Source organism: Petromyzon marinus, chromosome 3 (genome assembly GCF_048934315.1).
Source record: "Petromyzon marinus isolate PM22_M1 ecotype Great Lakes invasive population chromosome 3, UKy_Petmar_22M1.pri1.0, whole genome shotgun sequence".
Classification (NCBI taxonomy): Eukaryota; Metazoa; Chordata; class Hyperoartia; order Petromyzontiformes; family Petromyzontidae; genus Petromyzon; species Petromyzon marinus.
The window spans coordinates 18933643-18956310 of NC_133669.1; the positions used below are offsets into that span (position 1 = coordinate 18933643).

The following is a 22668-nucleotide window of genomic DNA, read 5'->3' on the forward strand; positions in this document are numbered from 1 at the left end:
GGCTCCGCCGGGCCCCGTTTCCCTCCATCCACGGTGGCCGTGCGTGGCCGTTACGGCACTTCCTTTCCCGTCACAGTACGCTTTTGGTTCCTCTTGGAACCACGGGGGTCTGCGCGCGGCTCGCCGAGTTGACTGCTGCTCTGTGGTGCTGCTGCTGCTGCCGCCGTGGCATACCTCGTACCGCGGGACGTGAACTCGTCGTATAAACACTTTTGACATTTGAACACATTGGCGGTAAACCGGTGGTGCGCGGTGTAAAAACAGCAAAAATTCTCGCAAAAATTATTTATTTTCCTGCGATTCACAACCGCGGGTCATAAAATCTTGCCGGGTGCATCAAAATCAGTTCTTGTAATGTCTAAGCAGTCGGAAGATGAACGTTATGAGTAGCTGAACACGCGTAGTGACATCGTTGGATGTCACTGTGTGTGTCACTGTGTGAAGCCGGCCTGGGAGAGGCACGGCACGTGATGTACCGACATCGCAGACACCACCGAGGGTGGATGCAGTACCGGCCCTCCCTCGCGGGGCTCGGTAAGCACTGATGGACAGTGATGGATGGGACCACGCTCTGCGTGCAGTGCCAGCCCTTACAGGATAGAGGGCAAGAGTTCTGGCACGGTACGGGGTTACAAGGTGGCCGTGGAACTCTGGTTGAATCTGGGGAACACGTTGACCGGAGGTGTCTACCCGGGGACCCCAAAGGGGGGCTGGGGGGGATCACGTGCCGAGTTGGAGATCCTCCTCGAGGGTTCGAGAAGGTGGGCGTGGCTAGGGGAGGAGCGAGCCCCGCCACACAGGTTATAAGCCGGAGCCCTGAACGGCACCGGCTGCTGTTGTTATCCTCAAGACTCTGCGTTCTACGCCTACGTCCGAAGACAAGTCACCAGCACGGGGACCGGGACCCAAACTGGGGTCCCGTCCATCGTAGCTTCTCCGAGTGTAGTTAGTGTAGTTAGCCTGGTGAACCACCATTATAGGTTGTTATCTGGTGAAGGGGTAGTTACCCCTTTGTGTTAGTGTGTTGGTATTAATAAATGCGTTGCCTCCAAGAATACGACTTGAGTCTCCGTTTGAGCCCGCTACACACGTAGCTTTTTCCGTATAGCACCCAGCCTGATAACAATTGGCTCCGTGTTCCAAAGGCAGATTTCATGAGGATCAGTGTGTTATGCTGCACCAATGTACCCCCAATACGTTCCTCCCCCCCCCGCTCCTCGTCAGAATCAAAATCTTTATTAGACTGGAGAAATCCGATGAGTGGTGAAGCTCTTTTTTTACGGATGTCCAGTAAGGGGGGCGGGTCAGAAAGTTACAACAACAAACAATGCAAACAAAAACGATAAGACTGCAAAATATAAGAAAGGTAAACAAATCACTAAAAATAAATAAACAACCTAAAACTATATTATTTGTATTTTACTAGGTAAAACCCACTGAGCGATTCGTTATTTTTCGGAAGCAACCTGGCCACAAGTGATAACTCAACGAAGTGGCTTATCAGGTACAAATTTATAGCAGCCAAATAACCCCACCCACCCCCACCTCGTTCTTTTCAAAGCTCACTCAATTAGTCGCCTCGATTTTGTACGTATTGGCAACAGAAATACAAATGGCTTGTGTCTTTTTGAATTAGATTGGACAGGAAGTTGGCAGTGAGAGCAGCGTCTGTGGCAGAGAGCAGCGTTAGTGGATGTATATCTTTTGGCTTCACTCGCCATGGCCGTGACCTCTAGGGCTGGGCTGCCTCTGGAGGCTGCAGGGGCTTACGCTTAATTACTTATACCATGCAGTCAGGCCGAGGGCTCCTTAAGGCAATCGGAGCGTGCGTTAGCACCGTGGGATTTAGCCATAAAATCTTGAAAGCATTTTTTGGGTTTCCGTACGATTTCTGTGCGACTTCTGTTTGGCAAAGGGGAGGTGTAATGGATGATGGGGTGGTTTCGCTGGACGCAGAAATAACGCGTCGTGTGGTCTTGGCTGTTTTTAAATTTAGGAGCATAGGTCAGTAACGTGTGTTTGCCTTCTCAGTTGTGCAATTGCATTAAGAAGTATGCCGTTGCTATGATCGGGTTACATTCCTTCATCACTGCAAATAGCCGTCCCGCACCCTCGCGTTAAACTAGGCCACCCTTTTCTAGATTTGAAGCTTTCGTGACTGCAAGGATCCATACTCTTTGGTTCTATTCGGTAAAGTCACGTAGGTAAAAAATAAAATAACAAAAATGACGACGTTTCGGCGACAACACAAGTGGCCTTCATCAGGTGAAGGGACCGTGCTGTCACTCCAACGCTGTCCTCATGACAGCACGGTCCCTTCACCTGATGAAGGCCACTTGTGTTGTGGCCGAAACGTCGTGATTTTTGTTATTTTATTTTTTACCTACGTGACTTTACCGAATAGAACCAAAGACTAGGCCACCCTGCTTTTGCCTTGTCCGCTGCCTCGTCAGCGTTGTGTCTTTCCGATGTCGCATTTGCCGCCGGGACGACCCAGTGGGAAGCCACGGTTACGTCTCGTTCCGCCTACCGCGGCCCGGCCACGGCTTCGCGTTAGCGCCGCAGTGTCACATGCCGGGTCTGACCACCAGTGCTGGAAGAGGCCAGGCCCAACGGACTCCGCTGACGGAGGCTTGCCGAGTGCCATGGCAGAGCCGCGCAGGCCCATCGGCTCCGTGGCGCGAGTTTTCATCCGCGTGCCGCTCGGATCGTCAATGTTTTTATTTATCCCTGAGATGTTTGCTGCACCAGCACTCGCTGGGGCTCCACAGCGTCCGTGCGCCCCCCAAAACTGGGCACTTGGCGGGATCTGCTCCGCAGCGCCGTCGTCACGTGTTTCCTGACACCTCGCGCGGTCCCACGCAGCTGCAAGGGCGCTTCCTCCCTCTGCCGAGGCCCCCTGGTTCCGCCAGAGTCCCTGGTTCCCCCCTGCCCCCCCCCGCACCCCACAACCCCCACGTTGCCCCCTCTTTCCCCCCCCAACCCTCGAAGTGCCCCCACGTGCCGCCTTATATGGGCACCGCGACTCCTAAACATTCCAATAAAACTGCACGAAAGACCAAGATGTATTCGTTTAGTGCGCGTGGTGTAGTCCTTTGCAGGAGGTCGCGTTCGTGTGATCGGTGAACGTTCACATCTGTGATCCCACCAGCCCCAAGCCGTGCTTGTTGGAGGGTTTGCTTGTTGACGGTGGCAGTCTTTGTAGTTTCTCGCTTGAAGCCAAAATCGCGCACCGGTCTTTCGATGTGGCTCCTGGCCTCTCGGAGTTTGAGATATTAACGTTCCTGTGGATTTGTTTTGTGCGTGTTTTTTTTTACAGACTGCAATACAAAGAGTTTGAATGATTGTCAGAAGAGTGTTTACATTTTAGGAGTGTTTGGTTTTGGAATAGAATGGCTACTGTGGCCTTCACACGCACAATGTAAATGGCGCCTTTTTTATTTTTGCCCTATAAAGCACTTGGGAATTGTGGGTATGGAAATCACCGATCCTACAAAATACATATCGTGCATTCAAAAATGAATTGCATGAATTTCAATCTTAACCCTTTCCCGTTGATTGTGTGTGGGTCCCACTCACCGCTGAATATCAGAGCGTGCAAGCGGCTCAGCGTTAATATTATTTGGAGAGGCGTGGCGCCGCTGTTTTTAGCGACATTGTACTGTACTCACCGCAGATAACTGTAACGACACGACCGTACTATGATAGCTGGCACCAAACTGTGCCACACGCCCTCGCTCATGGCCTTTTACTCCCTATTTCGTTTGGATTCGATTCGATTCCAATGACGTACGTAATCGGGAACAGCATCTGAACGGAATCGTAGGAAAAAAAACTAGTGACGTACGCCATCAGAACGGGAAAGAGTTAATAATAAAACAGCAGCATCCACGACGCGGGGTAGGCAGGGGGGAGGCAACGATGGCTTTTGTCGATGTAAACGAGCACATGCATGGACATCGAAAAGTAACCACGCGAACACTTTGCTCTTTGAGCGAGGAGGCCGATGGCCGAGCTCCTTTGCGTCCATTTTGCGGGTTCCTGCTGCAGCGGAAATTTTTTTTCCGCTTTTGAAGCAGCGACGGTGTCTCTTCTTCTCCGGCTCCCGTAAGCGATGGGGGGCGTTGCATAAAAAAATAACATCCTTTTTGCTGCGTTTGGCCGGATTCAAGAGTTCTGCCACCCGGGGAATGCCGCTCAGCTTCATGTGTGGTGCTGATGTAACTGGCAGTGTTCGTAAACCTTGCGCTTTGACTGACGCCTGTGCTTGCCCTGTCTCGTTTCAGATCGCGAGGACCAGTCTATCCTTTGCACGTGAGTCCCATCCATCTGCTCCACTCGATCCCGTTACAATCCCACTTTGGATTGGTCTCCTTTGTGCAAACCCCTGTCTTTTGTTACGGCAATAGGTGCATGCAATGCAAAATGATCACCGCGGTTTCGACTCTGTGGGTACGGGCACCCGTTAAATGAAAACAAGCCCCTGGAAAGGGGGGGGGGGGAAATGAACTTCATCAGTGGTGTTATTTTTTTGTAGCCCATGTGGAAAACATTGGTGAAGAAAAAAAGCATTTCAGAAAGTTGATGCAGGGAGTATTTTGTGGTTCTTCTGGCCCTCACGGGGCTGGTGTTGTTTATGTGTCCTGGGGTTTTTTATGGTTCTGCGTTGGGCAGAGCTGCTGTTTGGTTATGAATTCCATCACTGCAGGCACTAAAACAAACTGCAGTTTTTTTGTCGTGATGGTGGAGTCAGGAAGCTTGTTTCCTTGATGCCCTGAGACTCCCTCTGGGTCAGAAGTTCGCTCAGCAATAAGCTCGCATTCCTTTGCATAAAAATAAAACGGGAAAAATCTTGACATCTTTGTGGAATACAACTTGCGGCTTGGACTGAGGTGACCTGGTCCTTTTTATTTTTTTTCCCCGACGGCTATCTGCTCGGGTAAATCTTTCGCGACGCACGGTTTAGAATTTGCGGCGTGAAACGCCAGGAGCTGGGATGAAAATTTCCGTGGAGCGGTTTGGGTCGGGTGGCGGCGGTTGCATCGCGCAGATTGTTGCTGGGACGATAATCTGGCGATTAAGCAAGCCGAAAGGCGACTTTAAACGTACCGTGATCTTGTAACTTTGCCAGCGTTTGGGAAATCGCACGCAGCAACGCACTGCTGGGGAGGCTGCGTGTGGTGAGCGCGTGGTCGGTCGCAGCTCGGTTCTCACTCGGATTCCGATTTTAATGTTTTCGACCGTTGCAGCGCCCCACTGGGAATTCCTGCGGCCCGATTTACCGTGGCGATAAGCTGAAAGCTCATCGCGTGAACCGGCCTGCTCGCCAGCCCGCCTGTTTCCCGGAGCTCACAGGACGGCGAGCGTGCACAGGCGTTGATAACCGATATCGGTGACGTCTTCACCTTGGCGTGCGGGTCCCGCATATCTGGAGTGGCTGGACATCGCTGGAATTTTTCTGTCCCAGAAAGATTGATGTTTGCTTTGATATTTACGTGATAAATCTTTGCTTGTGTCCAGCTCTGAGACCAGTGCGGCGCGTTGACGGATTTTAAGCATTTGTCCGCATGGCGCTTTCGCCGAAAAAGAGCCGTACGTGGTGAGCGTTTGAGGTTTGAGACTCTCGTTTTTGTTTAAAAGCAACCGGTGTTGGCCTCTGTGAAGGGGCATGGGGTGGCGAGGATACACGAGGCTCATTGCCGGGCTGCCATGGGGGGGGGGGTGTTCCAAGCCATTGCCACCACTTTGACTGTTGTCAAAAGCCAATCTCAACAGTTATCTGTTTCAACACTTAACTCGCAGAGTGCGGGTGACACGCGTTGCATTGCGTCAGCGGCTGATTGCTGTGATCCCAGAGTGGCGACTTGTGCTGCTGGCGTTCTAGAGTAGCACAGTTATGTTCTCTGGTGTTTGCGCGGAGGTTTGATTTGCTGAGAGTAGAATGTCGCCGTGCACTGATGTCAAAGTGAATATCCCGTGCGTGGCCTGTGAACTGTATTACTCGCTCACGTGTCCGAGTTACCCTGATAAAAGGCCGGTGTTATAAATCAGACGCAGTTAAATATTTTGTCAGTTTGGGGACCATGTGGAATTTAAACTCTTCTCATCCTGACCGATGTGAAACTCTGAGAATAACGTTGAACAGGCTTGCTTGTGTTAAACGTAACCACACCACCGTTAAATTACATTTCACGGAGCCCTGTGTTCCGTTGTGGGCATTGTGACCTGCGCTCGTTATCGAGCAACTTAACAAACCGTTTGTGCCCCTCCCCTGTAACTCCACGATTGGGGGTCACGATTCAACCATATCCTGTTCCCTTTCCTCTCTGGCGCATGCCACAAAATATGCTAAACTATAAACTATCGTTTATTGTTACCAGGTAAGCCTCATTGAGCTGAATAATGTGCCCTTTTTCAGAAGCGATCAGGCCCCAAATGATCGCTCAACGAAGTCGCTCATGTGGACATTTATAGCAGCCAAATGATCTAAATGCATGTTTATAAATGTGGTGGAAAAACCGGAGGACCCGGATAAAAATCCACGCCACCACGGGAGAGAGAGAGACATGTCAACTCCACATATTTGCCACCGCGGATCATTTTTACAGCGGTATTATTTTTATAAACACATCATAATCATTATCAGCAGCCATGATATATCCACTGTTGGATGAAGGTCAACCTGTCATAATTTTTCATGGTCATGCAATACAACCCTGCAGCTCCTGCACACGAGCTGCATCTCATTGCTCCATCTCCTTTGTGGACGTACAATCGGAGGCACGTTCTCTCCTTTGGCTGACAATCGACCGTTAATCTCGACTATCGGCCATCATCCCAAATCAGATTATTATCATCATCATAAAAAATATGTATGAAGAGGAATTTATTGATTTTTAGGCACATTCAGTTGTGTGTGTGTGCATGCCGGAAGGGTAAGAATCCATTTGAAATGACTGTATCGTACGTCGCATCCTCATTTCTTTAGAACTGCTTTTTGTGTTTAGTTTGTTCTCCTTCCCCTGCACCTCCTAATTAGCACGGTTAACTACGTACGGTGCGAAAGAAGTTCAACATACACACGTCCGCATTCATGCATTCTGCAGCGAACATGGCTGTGCCAGTCCTTGAATAGCGTAGGGCGAGAAGCGTTTAAACCCAACGTCCCTCCCGCCTTCAGATTGGCAGAGTAGTCCGTGTGCCAGGGGGTGAGTTGCCCGACCTAGGAGAGCAGTCGTTCACGCCTGGCTCCTCTTCTCTCCGATTGGCTGGGGGCTTCGCGCGTGCAGGGGCGAGTCGGGCGCCGGCAAGACTGAGAACACGAAGAAGGTGATCCAGTACCTGGCGCATGTCGCGTCGTCCCCCCGGGGACGCAAGGACCACACCGCTCCGGTCAGTATCCAGTATCTCTCCCCCGGATCCACCTGCCGGGTCCGATACCAGTTCCCGTGCCCCGCGCGCTCCCGGTAGGCGAACGCTTACGGTGAATGTTTGGCGCTTCCCCTTTGAATTTCTGGGGCACAGCTGCGCTTTGTTTATATTTACTTATTGTTGGTGACTTGCTGACCTTCTCGCTATCTTGCTCCTATATTGTTTTTGCATTGTTTGTTGATGTAACTCTGCTGACCCCCGTGTCCCTACTGGACATCTCTGAAAATGAACCTCATAGCGCGGATTCTTCCAGTCTGAATAAAGATTCTGATTCTGATTGTTGGGAGCTGGTGGCGTGGCAGGGGGGAGTTGGTGGGTCATGCGCAGGTCATCGTGCGAGAGACTCCGAGCCAGCTGGGCTTTTTTTAAGTGACCGTGAAACGGCAGTACAGCAAGTTGGTTACTGACCTGCATATGGGGATATTGAATGTTATCCTTTGGTGTGGGTGGGTATTCTCCGGGTACTCAAGTGACTTCACACGTGCAGAACGCCCCACAACGAACTGGACAAACGTCCTGAAAATGGAGTCTAGAGGCTCGTGTTGGTGTGCATTGAGACTCGATGTTAGAATCCCTGGTTCCTACCCAAAATTCAATTAGATTTTCGTGTGTAACGTTTGATGGCCTCAACGCGATCACTAGAGGTTAAGCAAGACATTTTAATTACGTCAAAGTTTTTAGTTTTATGCCTCGGGCAATCGCTGGTGTGAGACTTTATCCATCGGATAGGCACAGACATGACCTCGGAATCGTCTGCAGGATATAAGGTTACGTAATGGAGAGGGCCCTTAATGTCACCTTTGGGTTCATATTCTTGGTTCTTTCGGTAAAGTCACGTAACTTTACCAAAAGAACCAAGAATATGAATTCCTGCAGTCACGACAGTTTTAAGTCTAAATTTCACCTTTGGGTTGTTTTACAAATGCACGTGCTCAGCTGTCATGGCAGCTCACCCCGAGTGGATAAATAAATCGGCCTTCGTGCGGCGCCACATTACGAAAAGTGCAGATAAAAATTGACGAAAAAATTGCCGGGTGTAAATTTTCTGAGCGGAGACGGGAAATAATAGCGCTGACGCGGCGGCCGAGAAACATCTCTGCGAAGGTTGGGCCGCTGCTGACTGCTACCGTTTTGTACGCACGGCACGGGCCGAAGCGGTCACGCACTAATGGTGTGAAATACAGCAGGCGGGCCTAATCGGTGTCAATATCCCACCGACGGTAAAATCCGACGCGGAGTTTTGAGCGCGCTGCGAGTTCTCCGACGGCGTGTGAGCGAGTCGCTGCGCAGCCGCCGGCGTAAACCCATGACGGTCGTCTCCCGCGTCTCGTACAGGCAAGGCTCCCTCGCGCACTAACCATCGTTGATTTTTACACGGGATGGATCGTGCGAGTTGCAATGCCGAACGCGCGTCGTAGACCCTCCTCCCGCCCGACACCGTCCTCCAACAAATAAAGTTGTCACGTAAACAAACGCGCCAATGATTCGATGGCCTCAGCCCAACGGTATGCATACCCCGGTGTTGAACATACCGATGTGCTGGAGCAAGAACAATTGTTAAATGTTGCAGATCACTCTCTTCGGCATGCCAGTGTGCTGAAGCAAAACAACCACGTTTGTCAACATCGCATGGTTATTTATTTGGCATCCGGTATCCTTCTGTCGGCCACGGCTGTGGCTACTGGTCAAGTGCCTCAACCCAGTCTGTTGCAAGCGACTCGGAAAATATTTAGTGGGGAATTAAGACTTGCGTAATGAATTAAGAATGTGTTGCCTGGCTAATTTTTCCCTTTACAGGAGAAAGCCCTCCCCTCCCCCTCTCCCCTGCTCCGTTGTCTCATCGAGCTCCGACCTTGGTTATCTTCGTTATATTGCGGTGCTAGAGGCGATGCCATTCCCCATTCTCGTGGCTTCTGCCATAGCGCATGCGGGGCATGAACTAAACTCCCAACGGTTCCCGCGGATGGTGACCAGCTGAGTCCCGAGCCTTGGAGGAATTCACGGCGGGATTTGTTTGTGGTGACGTTTTAAGTGCTCGTGAAGAAATGGCGACAAGGCGAATGGGATAAGCGGCACGCAATTGTGGGTCACGATAAATAAAATCGTAGCTTTGTCCTTCGTGGGTGGCCATCTCAGCACTCCACAGCATAATTCCAACAGTCTTTTACAAGTAAACTACAAGAAGAGTCAAGATGCGGATGGGATTGAACGAGAAAAACGAAGATACGATGATTTAAATTTGACAATTAAGTAAGGACTATTACTCGGTGGTGGGGGGGGGGGGGGGGGTGGAGAACATTCAAAGTATTTTTGAATTGCTTTGTAATTGTACAACCACGTTCAATTCTGTAAAAAGTGGCTGCAGTTTGGAACATCGGCATTTTACGCTGCATAATTGTCATTTGATTTCACACGATGGCAAGGTGGAACGGTAGCATAGTGATTTGCACACAGTAAAGAACAAAGTTCGATTCCCAGCCGTGGCTAATTCCACCGCTCACCAACCCGCACTGACCAGCTTGGCAAGGTACGGGAAAGCGACCTCCACAGCATATAGAGACGCTCGTGCGGCAGTGCGTGTGCGGCGCGGGAGTAAATACACGCGCGCGGCCTCCGATGCTACCGGCGCTGCTGCTACCGCCGCGGAGCGCAAGTGAGCGGCTTCGCGTGACAGCTGTTGTCGGAGAGAAAAGCAAGAGGAGTGAAAGCCAAGCTGGCTGCGGCTGGTTTGGCGTGAACAGGCTGTGCCGGGAAGGGGGAGAGCACAGAGGGCGTTCACGCGGCATGAAGGGCAGTCCCTGAGCTGCTGCGCTGGACGGTCCGGCGCTCCGGCTCTCTCTGATATCTAACCCCCTCCCCCCCCCCTCTCCTTCCCTCCCTGTCTCGGCAACGCGTGTTTTGGAATCGCCGCAGCCGGAGTCCCCGAGGCCTCTCAAGTCTCAGGCAAGTGTTTCTTTGTTGCTAATTGCCGCGAAGGCTCATGGTGCACCCCGCTGGCCGTGCTCGTGATCAGAGCGGTTGGCGGTGCCCCCCCCACCACCCTCCCCCACTCCTTACCCCGCCATGCTCCTAGCCGATGCTCGACTCCAACGGTCATTCCGGGCCAGGCTCGAACTCTCCTCGTTTGACGTCTGACAAAGAAGTGGTTCTCGTTTTCCCCGTGTCCATTCCGCCCTCCACTCGAAGCACAGCTCTTGGTTGATCTTAACACAATTAGCAAGTCCCGTTAGGGTCGTGGAACGTGATGCAGAGGGAGAGTTCTTGGCCTTGCCACCTTACATCGGCCGCTCACTCCCGATGAGCCTCACTGCTTTCTCTGCAGCTCAGCGCAAATGGTGCTCGTTTTCTTGATCATGGTGTGTTGGCCTACCTGACCAGGATTTGAACTCGTAGCCCTCCAGCTGCGAGTCGTGTGATTCACTGCCACGTCACCGGGCCAGTATATCGTGGAGACACGACAAACAATTTGGTAAAGAATTGGCAAATTTCTCAGGCATAACACTTCTGAAAAGAGATTGTTTAGGCTGTCCTGAGTAAATAAAGTATTATTAATATTTATGAATCGTAAAAGTTTGGAGAGCAATTCAAAGTTATCGACCTGTGGTTTTTTTCTTTCACATTGGCTCTGGAACATGGTTTTCCTTGCGGCGCACAATGTCCTAGCTCGGGCGATCGTGAAACGCGATCGTGATTTACGGCGTTCGTCTCGCCAGATCACCACGGCCGCCTCTACCTCCCCCGCGTGTTCGCCGCTCGCTTCGCCGACTCGGGCGCCGTTTCAAGGCCGCACGACCCCAATCTCTTCGTTAGAAATCCCTTTGAAACACCCATCCGATTTTCTCCTCGAGTGGACGTGACCCCCATCACCAGTGCAATTTATACGTGGCCTCATCCTGCTCGTCCTCCTCCCGGTTCGCGCCCGCCGAGTCGCTGGTTGGGCAGCCACATCGGAAGCGTGCATGGTGTATTTTTAACGACGAAACTTCCTCCCGTGGTGCCGCGGAGATGCGAGGCGAGGAGGAAGCGCGCAGCCCGGCGTGCGTGTTTGTGAGCGCACGTCCACTGCTTGACGGATGTGGGACAGCTGCCCCCCCCCGCCCCCCACCCCGCCAAACAGCTGCGTAGGCGGAGCGTGGTGGCGCTGTCCTCCGCGGGCATTCCTGCATGGCACGCAGGCGCACCGCACAGAAGCGCATTGATTCACTTTGAAAACGTTGGTCCCACTTTTTTGGCTTTTTTTTCTTACTCAAACCGTTAATCGCGGGCCCCTCAGTTTTTATCCCAATGGTGCTATTGGGGTCAAATTACTCAGTTGCCATGAAAAGTAACAATTATACAACTCGTCGCCCCCCAACTGTGAAAAACTTAGCAGTACCCTCGTCGCAGGAGGTTCCTGAGACTCGGTGAGGCTTTCCTGAGTAAGCGATGTAAAAATAAATAATTAACGGCCATGAGACAAAGTCTGCATTCATATCTCTCGTGAAGCAGTGCAATCCTTCGTGTTAGAGAGAATGGCTCGCCGAAGCGGTTATCGCAGAACGAGTGACGGTCTTAGCCCTGTCATCAATGGCTGCACATTAAAAAAAACCAAAGCATTAAATTTGCTTGTCAAATAAATTAGCTAAATTCCGTCTCTGAGAGTGGACATTATCGGTTTGACTGCTATGTGAAGAACATTTCCGTGGCAGGGTTGTGGGAACTTGCGGCCCCTAACTCACAGGGTGATCCACGGCTCACTGCAAGAGTTAAAAAATAACTACCTCTTCACATGATGTAACACTGGTAATAACACAAGTGGATTAAATTGGGGAAAGGAAAAACATTGAATCGTAATCCAGTCAGGAAAAATATATAGCAAATAGGAAATTCCGAGTAGTTGGCCGCTCGATTCAAAATGCAGTAAGGGGTTGAATCACTCGTCACCTATTTTGCATTGATAAAATTAGTACATTCTATTTGGAAGTTTACAATGGGTGTCTTCACGATAGACTGGTCCCCGGCATAGGAATGTGGAATTTTCACCACTGGATGAGAACCAAACAGGGGTGAGAGCCAGTCAGTGCTTTTTTGAGCATGAATCAATTTCGAAGGAAGACGCTCACTGTACATCCCATGCGGTTGGATGAGCTGCACAGATTACACTCGTCATCCAAGGCTTTATTTTCCGGTTTCTCCTCCTCTGGTATACCCACATTTCCCCCCGCCCGCCCCCTGTGTTTCTACAGCCGTAAGTGCCCTATCTACAAATCAGCAGCAGTTGGTTTGTTTTAATAAAACTAATGGACGGAAAAGTGGGCTTTTACTCATGATACACATCAACGTACAGCTCGTGAATGATGTTTCGCAGCGCGTTCTTTCCAGCTCTCTTATTTCGGTCGGGCTAGTAGGCGGGCATTCCTGCCTAAAGGATGTCACTTTGAAAATAATCTCTGCTGAAAAGCAATGATGAATTAATGTTGGTCTTTTTGTCGTGTGGCACGGAGAGCCCACTTTTTATGGCTTGCTAAGAAAAGCAGGCGGCTTCCGCTGCTTCAGAAACGTTCCAGATTGCGGGGACGGGTTGCGTCGAAGAAAATCTCCATGCCCCCCCCACCCGACCTACCCCACCCACCCGCTGTTCCCCCACCGTGCTGCCCCTCCTAAGCCTGTTTGCTGCCGGCGCAAGAGTCATGCAGTGCCTTCCGTAGTCATCGCTCTGTTTTTTTCGTACGTTAATTTTTGCCCAAATTTGGGCAAACTCTGAGACAACGATGGCCATCCTTAGATTTTCAGTCATTGTTCACCTGAGCTTTGGGTTGAATCAAAGGCCCCAATTTTAACATGCATGCACTGAATCGTCTAATGATATAGTTTATTATATAGTTTATCCATTTGTCACCCATGAAAGCCGTAGTTAAGCAGTTATATTACACTCTCCACCATAGACTCGAGCCATCGTGTTGAATTGTGATTTGACCCCTTAGATTTGAAGCTTCGTGACTGCAGGAATCCATACTCTTTGGTTCTTTCGGTAAAGTCACGTAGGTATAAAATAAGTGCACGTTTATTTGCATGTTTTGCCAAGAGTACGTGTGGTTAATGCAGACTGGATGCCTTGCAAAAAGGAATCGGTTTGGTGTTCGAACATCTTAACGCAACTGTTTTATTGCCAAAACGGGTAGAACCCATCCTTATATTTTCATCGTCTCAACGTGATTTACCGAAAGAACCAAAGAGTATTTGACTCCTTGTTAAGCGTTTCAGCGTATTTATACTCGCACAATTGCTGAATCAGAATGATTAGAGCAACATCTCCCCGTACTCACCAACTAATGTCCGCTCGCAGGGCAGTGCTGCGTCACCACTTTGTGCAGCACAGGGGGGGAACAGCTGTGATCAGCGGGTTCCCTTGGTTAACAAAAAAAATACATAAATCCATAGCTGGGCATTGGAATGATCGATATGGCGTAAGGCGCTCTTAGATGCTTCTCGGCCATTTAAGTGTTCAGCCGATACAAATAACGATTTCTCATTTTCACCCCCCTCGAATATATGCCGGAGTTACCTGTTCGAACCTTATGGCGGGACCCCGGGGTCCCGAATAAACGCAAGTCGAAATCGTAATTAATTAATTTAATTTTGCCGACTCCGTCTCACCGCGCACACAAACGCCGCGACCCACCTGGCGCAGATCGTTCTGTTGTCGTCGTCCTCCAAGCGCAGCAGCGAGGACGAACACGCAGAAGAGCTGAGCAAGCGAATGTACTCCATGCTCGAGTATGGGCAGGATCATAAGTCTTATCCAAAGCTGCTCAAACTGCCTACACGACTTAATTCCTTTATTTGTCATAACGGTATGCATAATAATACAGTGAAACTGCTTTCTTATCTTCGTTATTATTTGTGACCTACCAATGTCTGCAGCCAGGATCAATCGATGACAATCCTATTACCTAACAGATATTTAACAGATGAGATGCGTTGCACCGTGAATTCCTCCTGTTTGATAATACTTCTCTTGTCCGTATGCATCTGTGCAGATGGGTTAAGCCATAGTCCCCACATACCGCTCGTATCAATGCGGATAAGAGGAGCGGTGACCCACGACTGTGTAGAGTAACATTGGTATAAACGCTTGTTGCAATATGAACAGCGCATTGAAAATGCGTACTATTTTACGTACTGTTTACAAAGTGTGTTCACAAATCCACACTGAGAAACACGATGATTGACAGAGGGGTGTAAATTATTCTTTCGATAGTGCATTTAAATAGAGGTACTGCAGGTAAGTAGTTTTCAGTTTTAAAGGCGTAGTTTAACAAGACAACACTTGCCACCATCCTTCAAACCCATTGGTGAAAAAGAGCAAAGTTTTTGTTTACATTATAATATAATGTTTACATTATAATATAATGTTTACATTATATAATATAAATAATATAATGTTTACATTCTAATAGAATGTTTATACGAGAGCGGGATGCTTATGGGACCCCGGGGTCCCGCCATAAGGTTCATTTAACAAAAGACAAAAATATTCCCGGGGGGTGGGGGGGGGGGGTGATACGTAATAAAATACATAAATTAATTCCCAGGACTTTTTTTTTGTTGACAGCAACCGGGAGCGCAGATTCCTGTTAATTCCCGAGAGTGACTCCCGTGCCCCTCTGGGCCCGGTGAGGTTTATGCAGTCGATCGGTGTGTTTTGGGGGAGAATCGCCGCCACTGCGACTGCTCGTTGAGTCGCACCGCGGCTCCCCGTTCACGGCTGCCACACGCGGCCCTGCACAGGAAGTCTCGTCGTTGCCGTCGCGCTGTGAGACGCCTAAAAATAGCGGCGTATTAATGACGGCGCGGATCGCCATGACCCCCTGCCTCTCGCTTTGCCTTCGCAGGGGGAGCTCGAGAGACAGCTGCTGCAAGCAAACCCCATCCTCGAGTCCTTCGGCAATGCCAAGACAGTCAAGAATGACAACTCCTCCCGATTTGTGAGTGCACCGCCGACGTGGTTCGCTGCACGTAGGAGGCCAGGCGATGATCACTCCGTCCGTGTGTGCGTGCGTGCGTGTGCGCGATGAACCCGATGAACCAAGTTCCATTCCCGCCCATGGCAAACACCGGTGACGATTATCTGAACTGGTCCTGGACCTCCCCTAGGCCAAGTCGGCCTAAAATGAGTGCCTGGTGCGATTTGTAAACATCGCCACTGGGGAGACAGAGGTGGTTGGGCGTGGTGCTGGCCACCCACTTCCCTCATGTGCCGTGTGGGCCTTCATAGGTGCTACTTGCTAACAGCACTTGCCCCAACAGTCTGTGAAGGCTATACGGAGGATCTTTGTCACATATACAAATAGGCACAGTGGTTACACAGTGCTTTGTTTCGCTACAAGTCCCAGCAACCTCGGTCCCATTCCCAGCGACGTCCATCGTCAGTGGAAAGTGTCATCTGAAAATGTTCAGAGTGACCTGCCCAAGACTGACTCTGCCTCAAATCATTAACTGGTTAACTGTGTGAATTCCAGCTGCGGGGAGACAAAGCTGGCCAGGCGTGCTTGCTAAGAGCACTTACTCCACTCCAATCTATCAAGGTTAAACGGGGCGGGGGGGGGGATCTTTGTCTTGTGTTTCAAGAAAACTTTCCTTTACGAGCCTGGCGAGTGAACATTGCGTGAAGGCTGTGACACGGTTCTCAATGGGACAAGTGGCATTTACGCCGTGGTGGCGAAATGTTAACCACCTCGCTTGGTGTGCGTGTTCTCCCCGTAGTCGCGTGGATTGTTCTCCGGGTCCTCCGGTTTTTCCGTCCACATTTAGAAACATGCGTTTTAGAGTATTTGGCTGCTATAAATTTCCACGTGAAAAGCCACTTCGTTGAGCTATCATTGCTGGCCAGGTCACTTCCGAAAAAGAGCTATATAGCTCAGCGGGCCTTATGGTAAAAAAAAAAATAGTTGCACGTGTGTCTGCAGTGCTGTCATGTTCATGCTGGCTGCCTCAGAACACACTGAATTAGAATTGAAGGGGAAAACACGACTCAACTCGGTTAACACAACAACCCCGGATGCTCGTAAGCAGGCCGAGTCTGTCTGTTGGGAAGCCAAATAGACAAACGATCATTGGCACTGCACAGCAGGACTGGAGCCCGGGCTACCGCCGTTGATCGCTGCAGTGCCATGCCCCCCCCCTCCCTCATGCGACGTCAGAAGGAAGCGTCGACCTCTCGTGACCTGGCGCACCTCGCGCCTCATCGCCACCTTGCTCTGACCTGTTTGGCGGCGGCGTGTGAGATTTGTGAGGCAGCAAAGCGGGGATCGTGTGCCGCGCGGCCGTAGAGATTGCATTTTAGCCGGACGCCGCGCGCAGAATGGTCGGATGAACAGGCAGCCGATAAATCATCGCTCACCCCCCGCGACCTCCGCATCCACCCACCCACCGTCACCCCTGACCAGCAACAGCAGCGGCGGTGGGGTTGCTAAACGAAGCCACCGCAAGACAGTGGCTCTGCCCGGGGGGAGCACTTTCCGCGCGAACCCGGGGCATCGTCAGAATTCCTGACGATGCTTCTTCCCCACCACTGGCACCCCCACCCCCCACTTCCCCCCAACCCCACCCCACAAATTGCTTGGTTCAATTTATGGCACGTGATTACATGTTAACGTATGTGACGTACTATAAATCTCTGTTATTAAGTTACAGTTTGTATGCAATCCAGATGTTACAAGTGGCGTCGTGATATTAATAGTGATACAAAAATTTAACTTGGGAGTCACACGCATTGCTTTGGAGCCGCAAAAACCAGTCTGGAATTGTGGAGTTGACGTGGTGGCGGTGGTTACGAATTACTCGAGGAGGTGAAAAATACTCACTCTTCCCCCCCCCCAAATCCCCCATCCACCTCCTCTTCCCCCAGGGGAAATTCATCAGGATCAACTTTGACGTGGCTGGCTACATTGTCGGAGCAAACATTGAGACGTGTATCCTTTCTTGCGAGCCGTGTTTGTTTTAAAGAGTGACGGGGCCTCGCCAGGGCTGCGGCGAGCGTGATTTGTGCGAGCCCGTCCCTGTTACAGGAGTTTATTTTCTTCGCATGCCTCGCCACGACCAAAAAAACACGCGCGATTTTTCCCCCACAGACGCAGCAACACAGAGTGTTTCGCACTCGTAAAGGAATGGCTCGCACCCCGAGCCCCTTAGATGAAAACCAAATAAACAACTCCGCCATTTGTGGTGGAGCGAGCGGCTGCCTCGCTGAAACACGACGGCGGCCGCTGGCCCCCTCATAGAGAGGGGGCGGCCGCCGGCGTGGCTGCCGCCTCTCCTCTCCGCTGGCCTCGCGCAGCGCTCAGAACGCGGCTGCCAATGGGCAGATAACGTTCAGCCTGGGCTAGGCACGTTCAATCGGAATCTCTGTTTAGACTGGTGGAGGAGGCAGGGAGGGAACAAAAGAGGCAGAAGGAGGAGTAAAAAGGAGGGAGGAGGAAGGAAGAGGCTTTGCGCAGCCTTTATTCACAGATGTCCAGCAGGGACTAGGTCGGTGAGTTACATCGACGGGCAATACGAAAAAAAAGATCTTGGAGCAAGATAGGGAAAAGGTAAGAAAGTTGAATTTCTTCCGGACCGTACCTAGCCAATCCTGCTAATCGGAGGTGCGGGTTAAGAACAACAAACTAAACGCAAAAAGCACTTCTAAATTAATACGAGATGTAAAATTGCATAGCTCCAGTGGCTTCTTAATTTCGGAAGGAAAAGAGCGCTCCAGACGGCCGCAGGAGCGCATCTGAAAGCGGGCGATGCGGTGGCCGTCTTTGTTTAATGGCCAGCCAAAAAAGCCGCTGCTGCTGCTGCTGCTGCTGCGAGGATGACCACCGGAGTTCACGCGACGGTTTGCGCCGCCATCTGTCTAGGTCTGTGTCGCACAAACGAGTGAGGCGTTTGTGCGACACGCGCCATTCTTGCGCGTGTGCCGTTTATGTAAGCATCCACATTAAAGACGCGCCCAGCAGCTGTGATTATTTCCCAAACAGCTGCAAGTAGAGCTGTTGTGGTGGGGGTGTGGGCACGCGGCCTCATTTACATCAGCTGCGAGAGGCACCCCCCCCGCCCCTTAATTCTATCGCGCCCGCTACTCCCCCTTCCCCCCCCCCTTGTGATAGATGCGAGTGCACGGTATGGGCACTACGCACATCCAGCGCTTGGGCTCGCGGCCAGAAATGTGCGACTCGAATCGGGGTTTTGGCAAGGCCCGGCGCGTTAATGAGCGGCTTACGTGGGAGCGAGGGAGCGAGCAGTGTTCATCTCAGGCGGCGAATTAGTAATGTGTGCGAGTGTGAGAGTGAGCGAGCGAGTGGGTGGATGAAACGGTGTTCTTGAGTGTGCGGTTTGAGCCATGTGTGCCTGAGAGTTGACGGTTTGCATGACAGATGCTGCTAGAAAATGGTGAGCGTGCGGCGAGGAGTTCTACGTGGAAGATGACGTTGATGTGCTCTGACGATCTTATCTTGTCGCGATATATTGAGCGCCTTATCCCAAGGCACTTTACAACAATTACGAAATTGTACATAAGATGAAAGTGGTTGAGATCAAGAGTGAGGTTATTAATAGTGGTCGTGTAGTTGCAGTGACTGTTTGGAGACAATGTGGGGAGTAGTTAAGGACAGATTGGGGTAGGCCTGGTCGTCGCTGGGGGAAGTAGCAGCAGAGAGTAGTAATCGGGGTAATGATAGGGGTTCGGGTAGGCCTGGTTGAAGCTGGGGGAGCGGGGACGGGGAGTAGCAGGAGTAGGATGGGCTCGGGCAGGGGTCTGCAACCAAAATAACAAGGAGCCATTTTTTCTGAAGTCGGGAAAAAAAGAAACTATTTCAAGAGCTGCAATGCATGTGGTGCATACGAGATGGTGGTCCTGAATGAATTGCGTTACGAAGCAGTCCTTAGAGCTGCATTCGGCTTCTGAGCCGCAGGTTTAAGATGTCTTAAAGGAAGGGACGGAGCAAGTTTTGGTGGAGGTGACGATGGTGCCTCCGTCGCGTGATCTAAATCTCACTACAACGATGTCGTGCCGAGTGACGTTGAGAAGCGTCGTTTACCCCCCCCTTGACGGAGCGATGGCCCTCAAGACCTGCTGGAGAAGTCGCGTGCGATCCGTCAGGCCAAGGACGAGCGGGCCTTCCACATCTTCTACCAGCTGCTCACCGGCGCCACCGAGCACCTGCGCAGTAAGCGACATCCCCCCCCCCCCCCCCGGTTGAAACTCCGTCACCCACCCTCTCTTTCTCTCCTCTCTCTCTCTCTCTCACCGTCGCGCATGCACGAGCATCATTGCCGGGGTGAGAGCCCCCTGAAGGCAATAATGGACGATGGTCAAGAATAACGCATGAGCGGGAGATGGGGGTGGGGGGTGGCGCTCCTTCAAGAGCTTGCGTTCAACCCCCAGAGCATGGTGCGGTTGCTTTAATCCGATTGTTGCTGTCGTGTGCGTGTATGCGATGCAGCCGAGCTGCTGTTGGAGGGCTTCAGCAACTACCGCTTTCTGTCCAATGGCTACGTGCCCATCCCTGGGCAGCAGGACAAGGACAACTTCCAGGAGACCATGGAGTCCTTGCGCATCATGGGCTTCGCTCACGAGGAGCAGATGGGTGGGTGCCGGGTGCCTTGGCCTGCATCGTGTTGCACTGCCGGTTAACCGTTTCTGTGGCACTCGTGTCATGGTTCGTAAAACGATCCAAAAAAATGCTTAAACGGGAAGCCGAAGGAAAATTCCTGCGACCTCAGTTCTGCAATGGTTGAGAGAGTTGTTTTTCAGCTCACCGGTGAGGTGGTGAAACAATCATAATTGGGACGTTAAACTCTGGTGCACCTACACCACGTGACCGATTAAATTCGTTTGGCAAATTTGTCGGGTGGCAGAGAGACTGTTCTGAACGACTCCGATTTAGTCGGATCATTACATTGTGACCCAACACGAAAACTTGATGTGATCAAATTGGCGGCGACAACCTAGGAGAGGTAGGAATAGGTTTTACCCTTTTAACTGGCACAAAAACTGACACCTTTATTCAAGGCATCATGTTTGCAATAACCACAACACAAGCAGTCAAAATGCAAACAAAAAAGACAACTCTGATAATAAGATGCACTGTCCTTGAATTTGATTGGTCCACACCCGAAACAACCTAGGAGAGCTTGAGTCTCAAGACTTTTTTTTCCGGATGATTCTTCATGGGTCTTTTTGACCTCTTCCATTAATTCTTCCATTTCCCAGAGAAAACCCACCACACATACGAGGGATAACAGTCAATGCCCTGCCGTGCACCCACTTGCTGTACTGCTATCCTCTGCATAGTCACCTTGGCAATCCCAGTCGGTTTGGGAGTCCTAAAACTATTCTCCGTGTGAATCGCCAACCCTTGCCTCCAAAGCACCTGATACCAGGTGCACATTGCCGCTGCTGACACCAAAGTACGTTGTGTACGGTATCAGTAGATTTATAAAATCCGACTGATTAGGGTTCATTAAATAAATGTAAGAGCGTAATTTTAAACGTTTATTCGCTCTCAAGTTATATTTTTACTGCGTAATGTACGAGAGCATCCGGAAGAAATACCCACGTACGGGAAGGGAGGAGGGTGGGATAACTCTGAAAAGTCCGCACAGATGGATTCGCAAAGCCCCTTTTGCATACCGCCAGTTCCTGGTTGCCTCTGCAGCCCTCCGGCGTTGGGAGTTTCACAGGTCTCTCTCCCACAATGCTTTGCCTCCAAAGCGCTGAGTTACAGGTGCGTACACACTGTGAGTGTGATGCTGCCATTTCTGCAATGGTGATCACGCTCGTGCCGGCGTTCAAAAGTCGCTGGATTCTATCTCCTGGCGTGGCAGTTGAAACAATGGGGTACTGGTCCTGAATCCTGCCCCAGCTCTCCTCTCGCCTCTTTCCATCCGGCAGTGCAAATGGGTGGCGCACCGCGGTCAGCTGATGGGCACGTCGCGTGCAGTGGGGCAAATCTGCGGGTACGCCCAGCCCTTTAAAAAAAAAAAACGGTCTGGCAAACGTGGAAAAGTTAAAGACAAAGTGATCCTGTAAAGGAGCTAGCTTGAGAACACATCCGCCAGCAGCGGCGTAAAGCAAGGCATCGCCTTTACCTTTCAGCACCGCCCGCAGCAGGAAAGTGAGAAACCCAAGAAGTGGTCAGCTCCTCACCTGCAAAGGGGGTCTTTGTCCTGTAGTGGGTATCCTGTGACGGAAGCCGTGAATAATCCGTACGTACGGTCACCGATCTCGATGACAATTTCGCAGCAACCACATGGACTTGTATCGCAGTGTCCGAATGCAACCACGCACAGGGACAGTGGTGAAGGAAATATTCGCGAATGTAAATAACTAAACGTTCCCGCCCACCGACTGGGCGCCTTGTTCTTCAACTGCCGTCGTTGAAATCTGAAATGAATTGCATTGATGTTCCCCGCTGGCACGACGATTTGTTCAAGTCAGCCGTTGCCGCCCTGCTTGCCTCGCCAGTAGCTCGCCCCATGATACATTCGCCGTGAAAGACGGGGAGCAGAGGAGACTTTAGGACGCTTCGTCGTTGAGGCGATGGAGCGCCGCTAAACGGCGCGCACGGGGGTTGGTTATGAGGGTCAACCGCCGATGCGGCACCGCCTGCCCTGAAGTGTGGATCGCACGTGTGGACAGCACCGAAGGAAATGGAGCAACAGAAACTGAAGAGCGCACCGAGACGAACGGAGAGAATACATGCATCTAGTTACGTCGAGGTATAGGAAGAGCAGTGGATGGATTATGAGAATCAGAATAATTATACTGGAGAAATCCGGTAGGCGATGAGGCTGTTTTTCACAGATGTCCAGTAGGGGCGGGTCAGAATGTTACAACAACAAACAACACAAACATACAGTAGGAGTGCAAAGTGTAGGAAAAGTAAACAAATCACAAATTTTTTTATATATATAAAAACAACTTTTATATTTTTTTACCAGGTAACGCCCACTGGCCTTTTTTCTTCTTTTTCAGAAGCGAACTGCCCACAAATGATAGCTCAACGAAGTGCCTTATCATGTGGAAATTTACAGCAGCCAAATAATCTAAGCAATCTAAACGCATGTTTAGATTCACAGGTTAAAGGCACCGACGAGTGTCAAGAATAGTGAGAGGGCTTGGGCAGGACGTGTCACGTCGAGAAGGGACGAAGACCGACGGGAGTGGCAGAACAAACGGGCGGGACGCGTCTGAGTGGATGTCTCCCGTGT

General features: G+C 50.9%; 1 protein-coding gene across 9 annotated transcripts in view; it reads left to right on the plus strand.

The window, feature by feature from the left end:
• LOC116956211 (myosin-10-like) overlaps positions 1 to 22668 on the plus strand; it is a 76831-nt gene that overhangs the window by 14559 nt on the left and 39604 nt on the right. For 5 of the 9 annotated variants that reach the window (XM_076052107.1, XM_076052124.1, XM_076052134.1 and 2 more), the window contains exons 5-11: positions 4287 to 4314; positions 7290 to 7392; positions 10345 to 10374; positions 15306 to 15398; positions 17321 to 17384; positions 19524 to 19622; positions 19890 to 20042. In XM_076052107.1, coding sequence (XP_075908222.1) covers positions 4287 to 4314; positions 7290 to 7392; positions 10345 to 10374; positions 15306 to 15398; positions 17321 to 17384; positions 19524 to 19622; positions 19890 to 20042 — 570 coding nt within the window. The remainder of the gene's footprint in view (positions 1 to 4286; positions 4315 to 7289; positions 7393 to 10344; positions 10375 to 15305; positions 15399 to 17320; positions 17385 to 19523; positions 19623 to 19889; positions 20043 to 22668) is intronic. The other 4 variants (XM_076052117.1, XM_076052139.1, XM_032977666.2 and 1 more) reach the window with 1 other exon arrangement.